This window comes from Saccopteryx bilineata, chromosome 5, assembly GCF_036850765.1.
Source record: "Saccopteryx bilineata isolate mSacBil1 chromosome 5, mSacBil1_pri_phased_curated, whole genome shotgun sequence".
Taxonomy (NCBI): Eukaryota; Metazoa; Chordata; class Mammalia; order Chiroptera; family Emballonuridae; genus Saccopteryx; species Saccopteryx bilineata.
The window spans coordinates 230,553,648-230,572,170 of NC_089494.1; the positions used below are offsets into that span (position 1 = coordinate 230,553,648).

Consider the following 18,523-nt stretch of genomic DNA (forward strand, 5'->3'; position numbering starts at 1 on the left):
ACTTGAACCACTGATTCAAAACGAAACACCGACATCGGAAACGCCAGGGGATGAACACGAGGTTACACTGATAATCAAACCTCAAAACATTAGAAACGGAAGGAACGCCACCAGCTTTGCTTCCCAGACAGCTTCTCATCAAATGTTTATGTGTTGTGCTGAGCGGTGCCCGGGGGGAGCTGTTCTGGGAAGTGGTGCTTCTCACATTCACTCCCTTCCAGTGCCCCCTGGTGGAAACCGGTTCCCAGACAGAGCCCTGGGTCGCCACCCCCGCGTCTGGAGGGGAAAGGAATGCTAATAGGACCCTTGCACGGATGGAAGAAGGGGGAGCAAGCCTTCCCGGAAAAGAACACAAATACCAAGTAAAATGAGAGGCTCCACTGCCGAACCCCTGAGAGACGTACCAGCTCTAAAAGGTCACAGAGATTCCGTTGTACACGGTGCCCTTTTCCTAATTTGCTGGTTCCTGAGATGTAATTAAAGATATTTGCTAGGGAATAAGAAGCAGATGAAAAGAACTGCACAGATGTCAGCTTGGGAGAGAGAGCTCTGGATCCCTCCTGCGGTAATCTTCAACCCTGAATATATCCTGCCAGTGGGCAAATAGTTGTTGTCCATCTCTGGGGCATTTTAATCTCCCTGGCAAAAGCCTTTGATTGCATGAGTTTCTGCCTAAATTGGGAATTTTCCGAAGGTGCAAAAGTGCTTTCCCTCTGCAGGTTAATCAGCAAAAGGGAACCCAAAGAGTGGTTACTGTAACCACAGTATGCACGTGGAAGTCATTCTCCATTTGTTTATTCACTTGACAGACCTGGGATGCTGTAAATTGAAAATGACCGTGAATCTAGCAATCAATGATATCAGCTTTGGAATGAGTCCCTCCTTCAATCTATAAAGATGCCCAGGGTCTTGGAAAGCCATGCCAAACGGGAACACCAGGGAGCTTTCATAATTTGTGTTTTACTTACTCGGCAATTATTTGAGCAGCAACTGTTTGCTAGCAACTGTGCTGGGCAGGAAGGAGGGAACCGTCCACAAGGCAGAAGATGGCCTTCCTGCTGGCAGATGCTATTGATCTGCAGGGGAGAGAGAACACAAACTTTATAATCAAAGCAGTGGTGGAGTAGGTCAGTACCTCTATTGAAGGTCTATTGGATTAGAAAATAAGTATTTGAAAAGGCTTCCTCCTAAATTCAGGCTTCAGGAGAGAGCCAAGGCAAACAAGGGAATGTTGGGTTTATAATCCACTCAGCTGGTATCTAGTTGTTGATTGAGGGTTCAATGAACAGGAGAAGCCTTTCTTCTTAGTTCCTAGATATCAATTTTGCCTGCTTTCTGATACCAGCAATTTTACTTACAGAGTTCAATTTAAGGTATTACAATGGTTACTTTTATGGTTCAACTTGGCTGAGCCATGATGCCCAGATATTTGGTCAAAATCCTTGACCAGGTTGAGGAAGGTTCCTGCTATTTTTTTTTTTTTCAAATAAGTTTTCAATTCCTTGCTCACTCTCTTTTCCTTCTGGCACCAATATGATGCAAATGTTGGTATGCTTGAAGTTGTCCCAGAGTCTCCTTATATTGTCCTTTTTATTTTTGCTGTTCTGATGGGGTGATTTTTGCTTCTTTATATTCCAAATCGCTGATTTGACCCTCTGCTTCATTTACTCTACTGTTGATTCCTGGCAATGTATTCTTTATTTCAGTTAGTGTAGTCTTCATTTCTGACTGGTTCTTTTTTTATGGCTCCCATGTCCTTTGATATGCTTTTGAAGTTCTCACTAAATTTCTTGAACATCCGCATAACCGTTGTGTTGAACTCTGGATCTGGTAGTTTGTTTGCCTCCATTTCATTTAGCTTGTTTTCTGGAGATTTCTTCTGTTCTTGCATTTGAGATCTGTTTGTCTCCTTATTTTGGCTGCCTTTCTGTGTTTATTTCTATGTACTTGGTAGAGTGGTCTAATGTCGCAGGTGTCCCATAGGATCCAGTGGCACAGCCTCCCAGTCACTTGAGCAGGCGCTCCATGTGTGCTTCTGATGTGGGTTGTGTGCACCCTCTTGTTGTAGTTGAGCCTTGATTGCTATTGGCACATCCCTGGGAGGGATTGCCTCCCAGGGTCCTTGCCTTGAAGATCTGGCTGCAACTATGGTGGAGGAGCTGCTATGCAGAGCCCAACCCTCCAGAGTAGGACTTGCTTCAGTGGGGCTTTGGTGCCCACTCAGTCCCCCAGTTGAATGTGTTGCTTGTGAGGGTGATTGGGTTGTGATTTGGCATGGTCTGAAGCTGTCTACCAGGTACATAAGCTCTGGGGCCTCTCAAGGCTTGCAGACCAAAGTCAGCCACTGCCTGTTCCCTGCCTGGGGCCATGTGCATATGCTACAGAGCACTCGAGAGATGGCTGCTACTGTGCTGGGCTTGGAGGTGCCCCAGAGAGGCCAAGCTGCCAACCGAGGCTGGCTGCCCCTAGTGGTGGGTCTGAGGCCACTCAGCAAGAAATATGGGGTATGCAGAGGCCAGATGCTTCTTTTTGGAGAGTTTAGGAAAGTCCAAAGCATGAGCCAAGACAGCTGTTTGTATGGAAAAGCCACTGGAAACAGTTTGGGTGGGCCCACAAGTTGGGTGGGGCAGGGTCTCGGGGAATCACCAGGGCAGGGCAGATAGTTTCAGGGAAAAGTGGCCAGTGCCCCTGATTAAATAGTCAGATGTTGCATGCTTTAAAAATTCTTGTGGCACTGCAGTTGAAAATCACTGCGTGAGATTGTCAAATTAAAAAATGACAACAGTGCACGCCCTGACCAGTTAGATCAGTTGGTTAAGAGTGTCATCCTGAAATGACAGGGTTACAGATTTGATCCCCTGTCAGGGCACACATGGGAAGAAACCAAGAATGCATGACTGAGTGGAAAACAAATGAATGCTTCTCCTCTCTCTCCCTGTTTTACTAAATATCAATAGAAATTAAGCCCTGGCCTGATAGCTTTGTTGGAGTGTTGTCTCAGAGCACAGAGGTTACCTGTTCGATTCCCAGGACAGGACACATACAGGAGCAGCTCGATGTTCCTGTCTCTCTCCCTCCCTGTTTCTCTCTCTCAAAAAAAAGAAAAGAAAAGAATGACAATAGTGTGAATGCCTTGTCTTGAACCATAAATATTTATATATATATAGGTCATATAATAAAGTTGCCTCTTACTGGTTGCATCATTTAATAATATTTATTCTTAGTATCAGAAATTCTTATTATACAAGTATGATATGATTTTTAAAAAAATCACTTTTGAGCAAAAAAGTAGGTAATTACTATTATTATTTAAATCAATCAAAATTATACATATGTTTTCGTCAGGTTGGCAAAATATACATGTTTTTGGTGTGCCACAGAATTTTAGCAATTAGTTTATGTGTGCTTTAGTTTTCTTTTTAATATATATCTAGAACGAAAGTTAGACTTATGACCTACGTACTACAAGTGCTAGGCAAGGCCCCGGAAGCTCAGTTTTCTTCAATGACCACAAAAGCTCGTGGTAAGCTTAGCTTTCTCTGTGGCCAGCATCAAGCTGAGAGATAGATAGTGTGTGGTTGAATGAGTTACTGAGAAGTAGAGCCCAGGTGTCATGTGATGGTGTAGCTTTTGGGAAGCCTTATTTAACGAGTTTTGTTCAATAAATAAAAAAGGCACACATGCTGGGCGCTATAAAGAAAACGAAAGTGTATAAGATGCAGTCCCCGAAATTGGAGAGTTTACAGTCTAGCTCAGTGGTTCCCAATTAAGGGTGATTTGCCGTAGTGGACATTTGACAATTTCTGGAAATATTTTGGTTTTCACAGCTGGGAGGACGGGCTGGGTGTTCGAGGCGTGGGAAGGTGTTGCTGCTGGTATGCAGCACACACAGGTTAGTGATGCTGCTAAACAACCTGCAATACACAGAACAGCCCCCACAACAAAGAACAATCCAATTTCAAATGTCAATAGTGGTGTGAGTGAGAAACTCAGGAGACAACGGAAACCTACGCAAAGAAATTTTAATCACCATCTAATTAAGGGCCCCAGGGTAGGACAGAGCACTTGTTCTTTGGGAGCCCAAAGGAAGATAAATTGGGAGCCCACTGTAAACCACAGGCGGGCAAGGTGTTGTGAGAATAGAGAAAATGGAAGAAGCTGGTGCAACAGGAACTGGTGAATTCTAAGTTGGAGTAGGATTGGCCATGTGAAGGAAGACCCTGAACATACGGGGAGGTATAGTCTTGATGCCATAAGTGGCTAAGAGTCTTTCTGGATGCTGCTGATGTAGAGCAGTTGGCTGAGACAGTCTTTTAGGGAAATGAGTATGTAGAATGGATGGAAGGAGAGGATGCTCAGAGGCAGAAAATTTGGTCAGCTCATTCAGTCATGCACTGAGCAAACCCTGCTTGCACAGTAGTTAAGAACGGAGACTGTGGATTCAGCCTGCCTGGGATCCCAACCTGGCTCTTCTCTTACAGCCCTGGACTCTCAGCAAGGAAGATCCTCTTTGTGGTTCAAGTTCATCATCTGTAAAGTGGTATCTGCTTCACAGGATCATTGTGAGGATTAAATGAATTAATGCAGAAATATAAGTGTGGGTTGATGAGGGCTTGGATTGGGTTGGTAGCAGGGGAGATAAGAAGTAAAACGCCAAACAATTTTTTTAACACATAATGGCAGATTGAATATAAAGGATGCGGCTCAGAAAGGATCCAAGATTTCTGTGGTGGACTCGTACATACACAGACACAGGAAAATTGGAAAGGGAAACTGACAGGATAGTTTTCTCATTGGGACTAGCAAGAAAGATGATAACTCTGATCTTAGGTTTTCCTTCTTTTGAATCTACAAATATTAGTTCTTAAAATATTTCAAGCATATGGAATAATATAGAGAATAATATAACATGCCAGGGAGTAAACAAGGAGTAAAGTGACCTGTGTACTTCTTGGCTTGGATGGATATTACATATAGATGCTCCTTAACTTATGATGAAGTTATATCTTGATGTTGAAAGTTAAAAATATCATCCTGCTTGAAAGTTGAAAATATAAATTATAAGTCAACAATGCATTTAATACATCATCGCTTAAACTAGTCTACCTTCCACATGCTCAGAACACAAGACCCAAGAAACGCTGCCAACTCAACATAGTGTAGAATGTTGGTTGTGTGGTCCTGTGGCTGACTGGGGGCTGTGGCTTGCAGCTGCCAGCATCATGAGAGAGTACCACACCGCCCAACACTAGCCTGGAGAAAGATCAAATTCAAATTATGGTTTCTATTGAATGTGGTTTGCCTTTGCACCATTATCATCTTGAAAAATTGCAAGTTGAAACATTGTAAGTCAGGAATAATCTATAAATGATTTTAGTTTATCTTAAAACATGAGGCGGTAGATGATCATTGCTCACCCTGCTAGACCATCTTGTAATATAAAGGTTTCTTGGCTGAATACAGATTTTACTCTGCATTGGCCTGTGGCCAATTTGTTCTCTATCTTCAGTATCTAATGAGACTCCCTACCTCACAGACAGTTAGGATTCTATCTTTCCTTACTTTGAGGACTTTCATACTCTCATTCTAACCCCCACTCTTACTGTCTACTGTGTCTTATTGTTCCTGCTTAGTCTGTTCCCAAATGTAGTTTTCATTTTCTCATTAGGACTGAATAAAGACAAGTGGGTGCTCTGGAAAGATTATAATTTAATGCTCCTTCAAAACAATTCATTCCTATATTAATTCACTCAATAAATATTTGGTGAGTATGTATTTTGTGTCAAACACTGTTCTAGCCTCTTGGGATATAACTGTGAACAAAAGAGTCAAACATCATTGTTTACCTTCTAGTAGGGGAGACAGTAAAAAAACTGATAAACAAATGAATTGTATAATACAATAGAAAGTGAAAAATACTGTTTAAAAAAAACACAAAAGAAAAAAGAGAGCAAAGTAAATAATCCCCAAGTTAAGGAGGGCAAGCAGCAGGAACAATCGTCCAGGGTACTTGAGGAGGTGAGAGTTGAGCAGACTTGAGGAGCAGAGTGAAGAAGGTCAATACCTGAAGGAACAGTAGTCTGGACAAAACAGAAGCAAAGAAACCCCAGCGAGAGCAGGCCTGGTGTGCTCCAGGAACAGCAACGAGGGCAGTGTGGCGGCAGGACACGAGCAGAAGCATATTGGAGAGACGGTGAGAGGCCACAGGAGGCTGAGTCGTGAAGGGATATACAGGCGATTGTGAGAAATTGGCTATAACTCTCAGTGAAATGGCGAGTCATTGTGAGGTTTGGAGATACAGAGTAACATGATGCAATCTAGGTTTTATTTTATTTTATTATTTTTTTAAATTAAAAAATTTTTCATGTTTATTTTATTGATTTTAGAGAGCGAGAAAGAGACAGAGACAGGAACATGGATCTGTTCCTATATGTGGCCTGACCGGGGAAGAAACTTGCAACCTCTGTGCTTTAGGATGATGCTCTAGCCAACCAAGCTATCTGACCAGGGCCAATCTAGATTTTAAATTAATCACTCTGGCCAAGGTGTTGAGAGTAAACCAGAGGGGGTTCTGGATAGAAGCAGGAAGAAGTTAGGAGGCTATTGGCATTATCCAGATGAGATGATGGTGGCTTAGACTGTGGTAATAACATAAGGGTGAGAAAAAAAAGTAAAAGTCTGTGTGTGAGTGTGTTTTAAACAGTGGTAAAATAGAACATAAATGAAAAAAAAATAAATACATAAATAAAACCACAAAAAACTGAAGATTAATTGACCATTTTAACCATTTGTAAGTGTACGGTACAGTGGCATTAAGTACATTCACGTGTGGAACAGCCATCATCTCTATCCACCTCCAGAACTTTTTCATCATTATAAACTGAAACAGATTGTTAAGGCAGAGTCAGTGTACTTTCCTGACAGATTCAACTGGGATGTGAGAAAGAGGAGTCAACAGTAACACCAAGATTGTTGGCTGAGCCCCTGGAAACATGGAACAGCTATTGACAAGTTGGAAAAGGATGGATAGAGCACATTTGGAGAAGAAGGAAGAGAAGGAGGTCAGATCAGATTTCTTCATGTTAATTTGAGATGTCTACTGGACATCCCAGTGGGAAATTTGAGATTGCATTTGGGTATATAAGTCTGGAGTTCATTAGTACTGGGTTAGAGGTATATATGTTTGTGTCCTCAGTAGATAGACTTAAAATTTTGAAAAAAATTAAAATCACTGGGATGACATTACTTAATAAGATTATATAGGTTTCAAGTATACAATGGGTATCTACCTGATAGATGGTTTTTAAGTCACTGCAAGGAATGAGACAATCAAGGGAGAATATAGGACAGAAAAAAGGCAAGAGCTCAAAATCTTCGGGGTAGTCCAGCACCAGACCCAGTCTCAGAGGTTAGGAAGGACAAGAAGAAAGCATCAAAGGAGCCTGAGAAGAAGGAAAACCAGGAAGACATAGTGTTGAATGCTGTTGAGAGATCAAGTCAGTTTAAGACTCAGAGTGACGACTGGATGTAATGGTGTGGTGGTTACTGGTGACCCTAACAAGGGCAGTTCTGGGGAGTCCATTCAAAACCTTGAACGGATTAAGGGAAAATGGGAGGGGAAAAATGAGAAGCAGCAAGTGAAGACTACTCATTTCTAGATTTTACTATAAATGAGGAGCAAAGCTGAAGGAGGAAGTAAGATCAAGAGAGGTTTGTTGCCAGGTGGTGGCACAGTGGATAGAGTGTTGACCTGGGATGCTGAGGACCCAGGTCTGAAACCCCGAGGTCGCCAGCTTGAACATAGGGTCACTGGCTTGAGCATGGGGTCACAGACATGACCCCATGGTTGCTGGCTTGAAACCCAAGGTCATTGGCTTGAGCAAGGGGTCACTGGCTTAGCCAGAGCCCCCCGGTCAGGGCACATATGAGAAAGCAATCAGTGAACAACTAAGGTGCTGCAACTATGAGTTGATGCTTCTCATCTCTCTCCCTTCCTGTCTGTCTGTCTCTCTCTTTCTCGCTTGCATGTACATGTGTGTGTATATCCATGCTGAAAAACAAACAAGAAAAGAGTGGTTTGTTTGCTTTATGAGTGAAGTAACAGCATGTTTGTATGCTGATGGAAATGATCCCGTAGAGATGGGAAAATAGTGATGTGGGAGAGGGAAGGTTATTTAAAAATTTTTGAATTTGAGAAATTTCACGTGGGGCTTTGGCATTTTGCCACAATTTATACCATAATTTGACCTGCTTCACTCATTTGTGTAACCTACATTTTACTTTGCTTCTCCTGGCCTGGATAGATACAGATCTCTGTGAGGCTGTAAAACAGCACTGAAATAATTGGTATGAATGCAAATTAAAACCACTCCTGCCAGAATAGACAAGGCCTCAAGTGCTAATGTACCCTTTTTCTAAGGAGTCCATTTTTATCAATTTTCTCACAGACACTTCCAGGTGAAAACTGACAGTCAGAAGTAGTTGAAATCCAAACACCTAAGAACGTGTAATGTCATGGAGATTTTGGGGATTTAATAATTTATTTTATTTTAGTCCCCAGAAATAAAGCTTGAGATGGTCCATGGAAAATGAATAGTCTCTGGACAGGTAAAAGAAGAGAGAAAGCAATTAAGTCAGGGGTGAGTGGTGAAACAGCAGTGGGAAAAAAAGATTGCCTAGGCTTGCTCTAGGACTGGATTTTTTAGAAATAAGACATTTCCCACTGGACCAGCATGTATCTATTGCCCAAAGACTGAGTAATGGTTATGTCCAAATTAGAGAAAGGCAAGTAACCAATACACGAATCTAGGTTTAGAAGGTCAACTGCTGTGAAAGAAAAGGGAAATAGTAATATATTAATTACTTTGCTGGATATATTTATTCCTTTTTTTTTTTCCAAGCGAGAGAGAGGGTGAGACAGGAAGGGAGAGAGATGAGAAGATGAGAATTATCAACTCATAGTTGCAGGACCTTGTTGGTCATTGATTGCTTTCTCATATGTGCCTTGACTGGGGGCTTCAACTGAGCCAATGACCTCTTGCTCAAGCCATCAACCTTGGGCTCAAGCCAGCGACTTTGGACTTCAAGCCAGTGACCATGGGGTTATGTCTATGACCCCACTCTCAACCAGCGACCCCCGTGCAAGGTGGTGAGCCTGTGCTCAATCCAGTGACCTCAAGGTTTCGAACCTGGATCCTCAGCATCCAACGTCAATGCTCTATCCACGGTGCCACATCATGGTCAAGCTGAATATCTTTATTCTTATCCCACTATTCTACCTTTAAAAGATGAGCCATAGGGATTAAATGTGGTAGTCAGCCTCCATAATGGCTTAGTGACCCCAACTTGTTGGTATTCATTCTTCTCCACCCTGCACTTTATCCTGGAAAAGTGATCTGTAAGGGTTGGTTCAACAGGCTTCCAAACCTCTGGCTTCTGGTTAGATTACAGCCGGGGGGAAGGAAGGTCTCAAGTTGGCTGTGTACTTCAGCAGCAGATCATTGCTCCTATCAAAGTGGTTTCTGCCCCACTCAACATTCTCTCCTTTTTCTGCTCCTTTTGGACCTAGAGATGATGGCAGTTCCACTGCTGCTGAACCCAGGTATCTGCACACCCTTTGTGGTTTCCATACCCCCATCCACATTTTTGCGATTAGTCCCTTTGTAAATAAAACTTTAAAAAATATTTTAATTTAAGTATGTCATGTTTCATATTGGAACTCTGACTGATACATTCATTGGTATTAGAAGTGACTCTAGGAAATAGTCATAATTGGATTTTGGATTTATCTAGTCCTATATTTAGAGATCCAAGAACAGCCTCATTGCTGGGAGAAATACCTAATTATAAATTACTTGAACTATTATTAGTGGGAGCCTAGGATAAAGGGTGAAATGTTGGCTGTATAGAGAGAGCTTCTGAGAGTCCCAATATGAAAATGACAGCACAGAGCCCTGGAGTAATAATACCTTGACCTTGTGCTGATAACTATTTTCAATTTGAAAAGTAACTCCTGGCATGCTACTGGTGAAGATTGAATGCTTGACCGTGGATCATAAAATCTTTATGTGATCCAAACTACCAATCATGAGCCGAGCTAATGATTCTCTAAACCATAAATTTGGGCATGAATTTCAGCAATCCATTAGAATATGGAAGTGGATATATGCAAATAGGACCCCAGCAGATCCAGAAGGCTCAAGATAGCTTCATGAACAGGTCACTTATTTTTACATAGTACCCGTTTTTTCTACTTCTCTTTTAACTCACACCAGAGACCCCAAGAGGATCTCCCCATCAGACCTGATTTATAGATTGATCTGCATTCTGAGTCCATATAAATGAGAAGTAAACAGATGCGCTATAGCCCCATGCAGATGTAGCCTGAAGGATAGTGCTGAAATAAAATCCTCCCAGAACTTAAAATGCACCAGTTTGTTCACTTCTTTGGGGCAAGAGAGTCTCAATCACTGATCTACATTTGTCATGGGCAATGACAAAAAGTTGGCCTGCTGGTCGGGAACATCAAAAGGACAAGATCAGGAGATTGGTACCAAAGAGATCTGTGGGAAAGAACTGCATTTGAAACTCTTGCAATGGGGACAGAATGGAAAGATATCTACAAAGATAATCTATTCTGTAGAGTCAGCCTTTTTTTCAGTTTCATTGGTGCTTGCTCAATGGATCTCTGGATACTCTTACAATGTGTCCCATAATTCAGAAGTAGCTGGCTTGATAGAACAGAATAAGGGTCTGCTAAAGGCTCAATTATACTATAACATCCAAGAGACAAGATCTTTCAAAGTTGGAGTGTTGTCCTATAACAGGGGTCAGGAACCTTTTTGGCTGAGAGAGCCATGAATGCCACATATTTTAAAATGTAATTCTCTGAGAGCCATACAACAACCCGTGTATGTTACGCATTATCCAATAAAAATGTGGTGTTGTCCCAGAGGCAGCTGTGATTGGCTCCAGCCACCCGCAACCATGAACATGCGTGGTAGGAAATGAATGGATTGTAATACATGAGAATGTTTTATATTTTTAACGTTATTATTTTTTTTATTAAAGATTTGTCTGCGAGCCAGATGCAGCCATCAAAAGAGCCACATCTGGCTTGCGAGCCATAGGTTCCCAACCCCTGTCCTATAAGATGCAATAAATGCCTTAAACCAGCAGCAAATATATAGCCAGGAAACATGAGTTTGGGAATGAAGGAGTAATGATTAGAGTGGCCCCTCTCATCATTCAACATAATAGCCCATTGAAATATTGTTGTTCTCTTTCTTTCTGACCTTGGGTTTGGTGGGTTTGAAGATATCAGTGCCCAAGAGAAGAATTCTTTTTTAAGGGAATATTGGAGGTTGAGACTGCCCTCTGGCCATTTGGGGATTTCTTCCATAACTGAATTGATAGGCACAATGGCAGTCAATGGACTTGGAGTGAACATCCTGATTACCAGGAAGAAATTGGGTTGGTTCTTCACAATGTGGACAAAGAGGACTGTGATGCTGAGGAATGGATTGTACTGGGGTCTTCTGTTTGTGCTCCTCTTCTGTGTGCCAGGACTTTAAAATTATATCTAAGTTGATCTTCTCAACAACTCTATAAAAATCACAGATCTTCTTTTGTGTGTGTGTGTGTGTGTGTGTGTGTGTGTGTGTGAAAGAGATGGAGAGAGAGTCAGAGAGATGGATAGATAGGGACAGACAGACAGACAGGAAGGGAGAGAGATGAAAAGTATCAGTTCTTTGTTGCGGTTCATTAGTTGTTCAGTTGTTCATTGATTGCTTTTTCATATGTGCCTTGATGGAAGAGGGTGGGGCTACAGCAGAGCGAGTGACCCCTTGCTCAAGCCAGCAACCTTTGGGCTCAAGCCAGTGACCATGGGGTCATGTCTACAATCCTACGCCAACAAACCCATGCTCAAGCTGGTGAGCCTGCGCTCAAGCTGGCGACCTCAGGGTTTCAAACCTCGGAACTCTGCATCCCAGTCTGATGCTCTATCCATTGCACCACTGCCTGGTCAGGCATACAGGTCTTCTTAATTACCTTCTTACTGTATACCTGGTGTTGTTCTAGGTACTCAACATAAATTGATTTCAATTAATTTTCAGAGTAATCTTTATATGTTAAATATCTTATTATTCTCATTTTACAAATAAGAAAACTTAAGCACAGAATACTTAAGTAACTTGCCCCAAACCACAAAGTTAGAGGTTAAACTCTGCCCTGTAAAGCTTCTCAAAGTGGGTATGTATGGTTATCTTGTTTTTACAGATAGAAAAACAAAGAGTTAGAGAAGTAAAGGACTTTATCCCAGATATAGTCAGCCCCACAGCTAGGATTTCACCCCAGATCTCCTCATAGCTAAAACTCATGTCTCATGCACTCTGCTGCCTTCATAATACTTCATTATAGGTGTAAATAGAGGAAAGAACTGACTGTAAAATGCAAATTCTATGAACATAAAACTTCCTTTTGATAAATTTATTTATAGTTTTAAAAAAGTGCAAATGATCTAACTCAGTGATTTTTCACACTTTTTTATTGTATAGCACACATAAACTACTGAAATTGTGCAGCACACCAAAAAATGTCATATTTTTTTGCCGTTCTGACATAAAATTAGGTATATTTTAGATTCATTCCCACTGGATGGCTATTGTTGTGTTGCCTGTTGTCATTTTTTAAATTTGACAATCTAAAGGAAAAGAGGTCTGTGCCGTTGACTAAATAGTCAGGTATTGCATGTTTAAAAAAATTTCTTGCGGCACACTGGTTGAAAAGCGCTGATCTAACATAAATCAAATAAAGATTAAGCCTGGCAAAAGTGTGAGCATGACCCAGACTTACTAAACTAGCTACTTCTTTCTTTAAAAGTTTAGCTTATATTTGGACTTAACCCATAAAAAAATAAGAAAGCCAAAAAATTATACATATAAAATATAAAAATAAAATAAATATACTGAATTATATTATTATATGTATAATATATTAAGTATAAAATATATGTTGTTTTCTATAAATATATCAAATATACATTAAACATATTTTTAAAGGAAGCATGATGACCTAATTCAAAATCTCTGGCAACAGATTTTCTAGGAGCACATTGTCTTGGAATTCTGTTCTTTTGTATTGATACATTTGTTAGCTGACATTCGCCTTGACCCAGTGATAGAATGCAGCGGTCATCATTTGCCGCCTGAGGAAGTTCATAAACCAGACCTGGGGAGAAGAGCCTGAGAAGGGAAACCACACTGATCAGGGTGCCAGTAACTGACTTCTGTGTAGGGCCAGGTTTCCATCTTCCACTGGTGAAGGAGGGCACGGTCAAAACTTTGCACACGCTTTTCAATTCCTAGCACTCACTGCTGCCCCTGGGGACTTTCTCCTTTGGAATAGCACCACCAGCATCATCTATCAGATATCATGGACCCATGGCTCTCTGACAGCTGAGAATGCTCTGCTTTTCAGATAATACCATCCAGTCGATTTTCTGTTGCTGCTGTTGCTGTTCTGTGCAGAAGCGGTAAGTCTACTTTCCGAGGCCAACTTCTTGGAAATGAATTCACTGTTTCCTTAGTGTCTGTTGAGTCTTTGTGTCTCTTTGTATCTGCTGTTGCCTTTGCCTGGGAAAGGCTTCTCCAATTTATTTTCCCTGTTTGAATGCCTATTCATTTAAAACCATAGGTCAAATGTCCGGTCTTCCGTGACCTTTTCTTAATCCTCTTGAATTTAATTGCTCCTCCGATGGTGTTTCCAAAGCATGTGACTTTATTCTTTATTTAATATTTATTCCACATATCCTATTTATATGCCTGTGTTCTGCTCTATAATTTTTACCTTTACAGGCAAGAATTCTGTCTTATTCATTTGAATATCCTCCTAAAATATCAGTGTGTCCTACACTTTAGTGCCCAGCCAATGATTGTAAAAGAATAAAATCCAAGGCACCATGAAAATAGTCACAGCTAGCATTTAATGGAGTGTCCCGTATGTCAGATTGTGCAAAGAGGCTTGCATTTATTAGCTTCAGTAACTCTCAGAAACACCTATGGATTTTTGTAATCCCCATTTTACAGATGAGGTTTAGAGAGATTACATTGTTTACCCAAGGCCCCTCTATGAAATGGTAGAGCTGGGATTCAAACTCATGTTCTTGCTTACTATACCATGTCTACTTATAACAATAGGCGTCATCAAATGAGGTGATGCATGCAAAGTGATAAACACTGTGCCTGACCTAGAATAAGTTTTTCCATTATCATGATTATAATTTTCTACCCTTAATATGCACCAGGCCATGTGACACGTTTCCTCAATTTTATTTCATAACATCTCTATATCCTCTTAGCATCTCTGGTTTCCAGGAAAAAATAAGTAAATTCTCAGAGGTAGTACCTTGCCCAGGGAAAATAGAATTAGTCTTCTTAATTAAAAAAGACTTTGGAAAGAGACCCAGATTTTTTTTTTATTAGTTTTGTGATAATCTAGTGGATTTACAGAGATAACGTGAATAAAAATAATCACTTATAACATGATTATTTTTTAATGTCAGGCAAGTGAGAACACAAATAAGCCTGAGCAAAGATGAAGACCTTTCAGAGAAATACGCCGAGCATCACAGGCGGTGGTTCAGCGAATTGCCAAGTAAGAAGCAAGTGAGTATAATTTTGATGGGGAGTGAGGGTGGGGCTCGAGAAAGAGGGAGTTTTTAGGGTCTGCTCCGTGAGGTACTGTTTGCTTCCACGCCTAGAACCTAGTATCAGGCTTGGTGCATAATAAGTGCTTAATAAACATTTCACGAATGAATTTTCTAGAAGAAAGTGAAAGAAAAAAAAAAGACCAGTTAACAAGCCTGTTGTGCTATATTTTGGAAAAACTTGAAACTGGATGGTAGATAGGAAAAAAAAAAAATGTATTCTGATTCCTGCAAGTTTGAGGCCAGGATGAATTTTTAGTTCAGTGCTGGCAGAAGCAAAGTTCTTAGGAAGCATGGCAGACCCAAACACTGGCTTACAGCACGTGAGATAAAGGGCTGCTTTTCTTTTCCCAGGACAGAAAAATCCTTAAGACAAAGTGAAACTATTGGGGAGGAAATCAAATTTTAAGAACTGTGACCTAAAAAAAAAAAAAAAAAAATCCAGTGCAATGCTGGCAAGAGAATTTGTGACCTTGAAAATTTATAAAATGATGAGTATGTTGCTGGATCTGAAATTTGTTGTGTGGTTGGTCGTTTCTCATGTTAATCTCACTCTGGCTTCTACTTTGGTGCAGCTGGATGGGAGAAGGGAGGCAGCAGGCTAATATACTCTAGACCAGTGGTCCTCAACCCCCGGGCCACGGACCGGTACCCGTCTGTGGGCCATTTGGTACTGGTCCACAGAGAAAGAATAAATAACTTACATTATTTCTGTTTTATGTATATTTAAGTCTGAATGATGTTTTATTTTTAAAAAATGACCAGATTCCCTTTGTTACATCCGTCTAAGACTCACTCTTGACGCTTGTCTCGGTCACGTGATACCTTTATCCGTCCCACCCTAAAGGTCAGTCTGTGAAAATATTTTCTGACATTAAACTGGACTGTGGCCCAAAAAAGGTTGGGGACCACTGCTCTAGACCTCTTCTTTATTAGTATGGATTACTAAAACAGTTGTACAAGTACTCCTTCGTTTTCACAGTCCAACAGAGGCCATGTGCAACCATCAAAACGCAAGCCGCTGCCTCCCCTCCCATCCTCTGAATTGGTGGAAGAGAAGATACGAGTCAAGGCACTGTATGATTTTCTGCCCAGAGAGCCCTGTGATTTAGCTTTAAAGAGAGGAGAGGAATACCTGATACTGGAGAAGTATAATACTCACTGGTGGAAGGCAAGAGACCAATGTGGGTAAGATTCCTGGCTTGGTCCTTATCAAATTCTTCCTCTTGTCTCCCCTAAAGACCTCTAAAGCATGAAGAAGACTGTTTACTGGCTCAGTTTCTCCAGGTTTATAACTCTTCCTTCTGTATGAAATTAAGCCTGTCCCCCACACCTCCCTGGCTGTGTGAGAGCATTATAACACCATGATTTTAGGTTAGGCAGACTTCACATCCCAATGCTTCCACTTACTATTGTGTCCTTTGGGCAAGTCACTTGTCCTATTTGAGTTTCTATTTCTTTTTTTAAATAAAGCTATAATTGACATATAACATTATATTAACTCCAGGTGTACAACATAATGATTCAATATTTGTATATATTGTAAAATTAGCACCAGAATAAGTCTAGTTAACATCTGTCACCATACGTAGTTACAGAATTTTTTCTTTTAGCAACTTTCAAATATGCAATATAGTATTATTAACTATAGTTACCATGCTGTACATTATATTTCCATGACTTACTTATTTTGTAACTAGAGGTTTTTATCTTCTGACCCTCTTCAGCAATTGCACTCCCCCATCTCTGGAAACTACCTGTGAGCTTTTTTTTTTTTTTTTTTTTTGCATTTTTCCAAAGCTAGAAATGGGGAGGCAGTCAGACAGACTCCCACATACGCCCGACCGGGATCCACCTGGCATGCCCACCAGGGGGCGATGCTCTGCACCTCTGGGGCATTGCTCTGTTGCATCCAGAACCACTCTAGTGCCTGAGGCAGAGGCCACAGAGCCATCCTCAGCGCCCAGGCCATCTTTGCTCCAATGGAGCCTTGGCTGCGGGAGGGGAAGAGAGAGACAGAGAAGAAGGAGAGGGGGAGGGGTGGAGAAGCAGATGGGCGCTTCTCCTATGTGCCCTGGCCGGGAATCAAACCCTGGACTTCTGCACGCCAGGCCGACACTCTACCACTGAGCCAATCGGACAGGGCTGAGCTTTTTTTTATTAAATTTTTTTTTTTTTTAGTTTGTGCTCGCTTTGGCAGCATATATACTAAATATTTTTTTAGCTTAACCAGGTGGTGGCACAATGGATAGAACATGGAACTAGGATGCTGAGGACTCAAGTTTGAAACTCCAAGGTTGCCTGCTTGAGTGTGGGATCATAGACATGAACTTATGGTTGCTGGCTTAAGCCCAAAAGTCCCTTGCTTGAGCCCAAGGTCGTTGGCTTGAGCAAGGGATCACTTGCTCTGCTGTCGCCCCCCCTGGTCAAGGCACATATGAGAGAGCAGTCAGTGAACAACTAAGGAGCCACAGTGAAGAATTGATGATTCTCATCTCTCTCCTTTTTTGTTTATCTGTCCCTGCCTGTCTGTCTGTCTCTCCCTCCCTCTCTTTCACTTAAAAAAATTTTTTTACACTCCACCTAAAAGTGAGGTCATATAATATTTGTCTTTCTCTGTCTGACTTATTTCACTTAACATAATGCCCTGAAGTTCCATCTTCATTGTCACAAATAGCAAGATTTAATTCATTTTTTTGACCAAGTTATATTCCCCTGTGTGTGTGTGTGTGTGTGTGTGTGTGTTTGTATCACATTTTCTTTATCTAGTCTCTCATCCATGGGTACTTAGGTTGGTTCCATACCTTGGCTATTGAAAATAATGCTGCAATATAAATTGGAGTGTATATATCTTTTTGAGTTAGTGCTTTTGTTTTCTTCAAAAAATATATCCAGAAGTGGAATTGCTGGATCATATACTAATTCTATTTCTAATTAGTTTTTATTTCTTTATTTGTAAAATGAGAATAAGAATTCCTCTCATACAGGTTTTTATTTTGATTTATACTTTTTGGAGGAATTTGACTTTTTTTCCCCTGTTAGCTCTAAGGTAGAACCAGAAACAGTATCTTACTTATTCCATATTTCTACAAGGACTAGTTTTGCAAGTAGGCACTGAATTAAATATGAAATGAAAAATGACCCTGAGATGCAAACAGATTTCTTCGTGTCAGTTGCAATGGATGGTGATGCCTGACTGAAGTCCCGGGTAGAGAAAAATTCTGAGGACTTCCTGGGCTCCCTGGGAGAGAAGGCTGGCATTGATTTCTGATCTTTATCAAGATTTGGAGATTATAAGTATCAGAAGTATTTATATTACATGCCCCTTTTCTTTATATTATCTTATTTGGCTGTCTTACCAGTTCTTAGTTTAGACTCAACATGTGATGGAGATGTTTCAGTGTGAATAGTTATTGGCAGGTTCAAGACTGTATAATTAGCCACCCTTGGGGTGGCCTGTTGGCATGACTTAGACCAAAACAAACAAATAAACAAATAAATAATTTTAACTTTAAAGTTAATAAGTGAATAGTTTTTTTTATAATATGCAAACATGATAAATAATGCCAAAATTCTGCTTTGCTACACCTGCAAACCCAGTCTCTTTCTCAAAAGTAAGTGGCATTATTTACTTAGTGAATTTTGTGCACTTATTGATATGTATATGGCATTGCTTACAGATTTAATTTTCCTAAATTTTATCACACTTTATGCATCGTTCTGCAATTTGCTTTTATTTCCCAATGGTATGTCTTGCGAATCTTTCTGTAACTTCAAATGTTGGCACAGGTGTAGGAAAGGAGAATCCCTCAGGCT

At 40.8% G+C, this 18,523-nt stretch overlaps 1 protein-coding gene and 1 long non-coding RNA gene across 3 annotated transcripts in view; one reads left to right on the plus strand and one right to left on the minus strand.

Annotated features, from left to right (window-relative positions):
• LOC136337587 (uncharacterized) overlaps positions 1 to 18,523 on the minus strand; it is a 78,652-nt gene that overhangs the window by 10,083 nt on the left and 50,046 nt on the right. For both annotated transcript variants that reach the window (XR_010731855.1, XR_010731856.1), the window contains exon 3: positions 969 to 1,076. This is a non-coding gene — a long non-coding RNA (uncharacterized lncRNA). The remainder of the gene's footprint in view (positions 1 to 968; positions 1,077 to 18,523) is intronic.
• TXK (TXK tyrosine kinase) overlaps positions 1 to 18,523 on the plus strand; it is a 71,362-nt gene that overhangs the window by 4,953 nt on the left and 47,886 nt on the right. The window contains 3 exon segments of the mRNA XM_066279009.1: positions 13,408 to 13,534; positions 14,564 to 14,666; positions 15,690 to 15,895. Of these exon segments, the coding sequence (XP_066135106.1) occupies positions 13,464 to 13,534; positions 14,564 to 14,666; positions 15,690 to 15,895 (380 nt within the window). The 5' untranslated portion in view covers positions 13,408 to 13,463.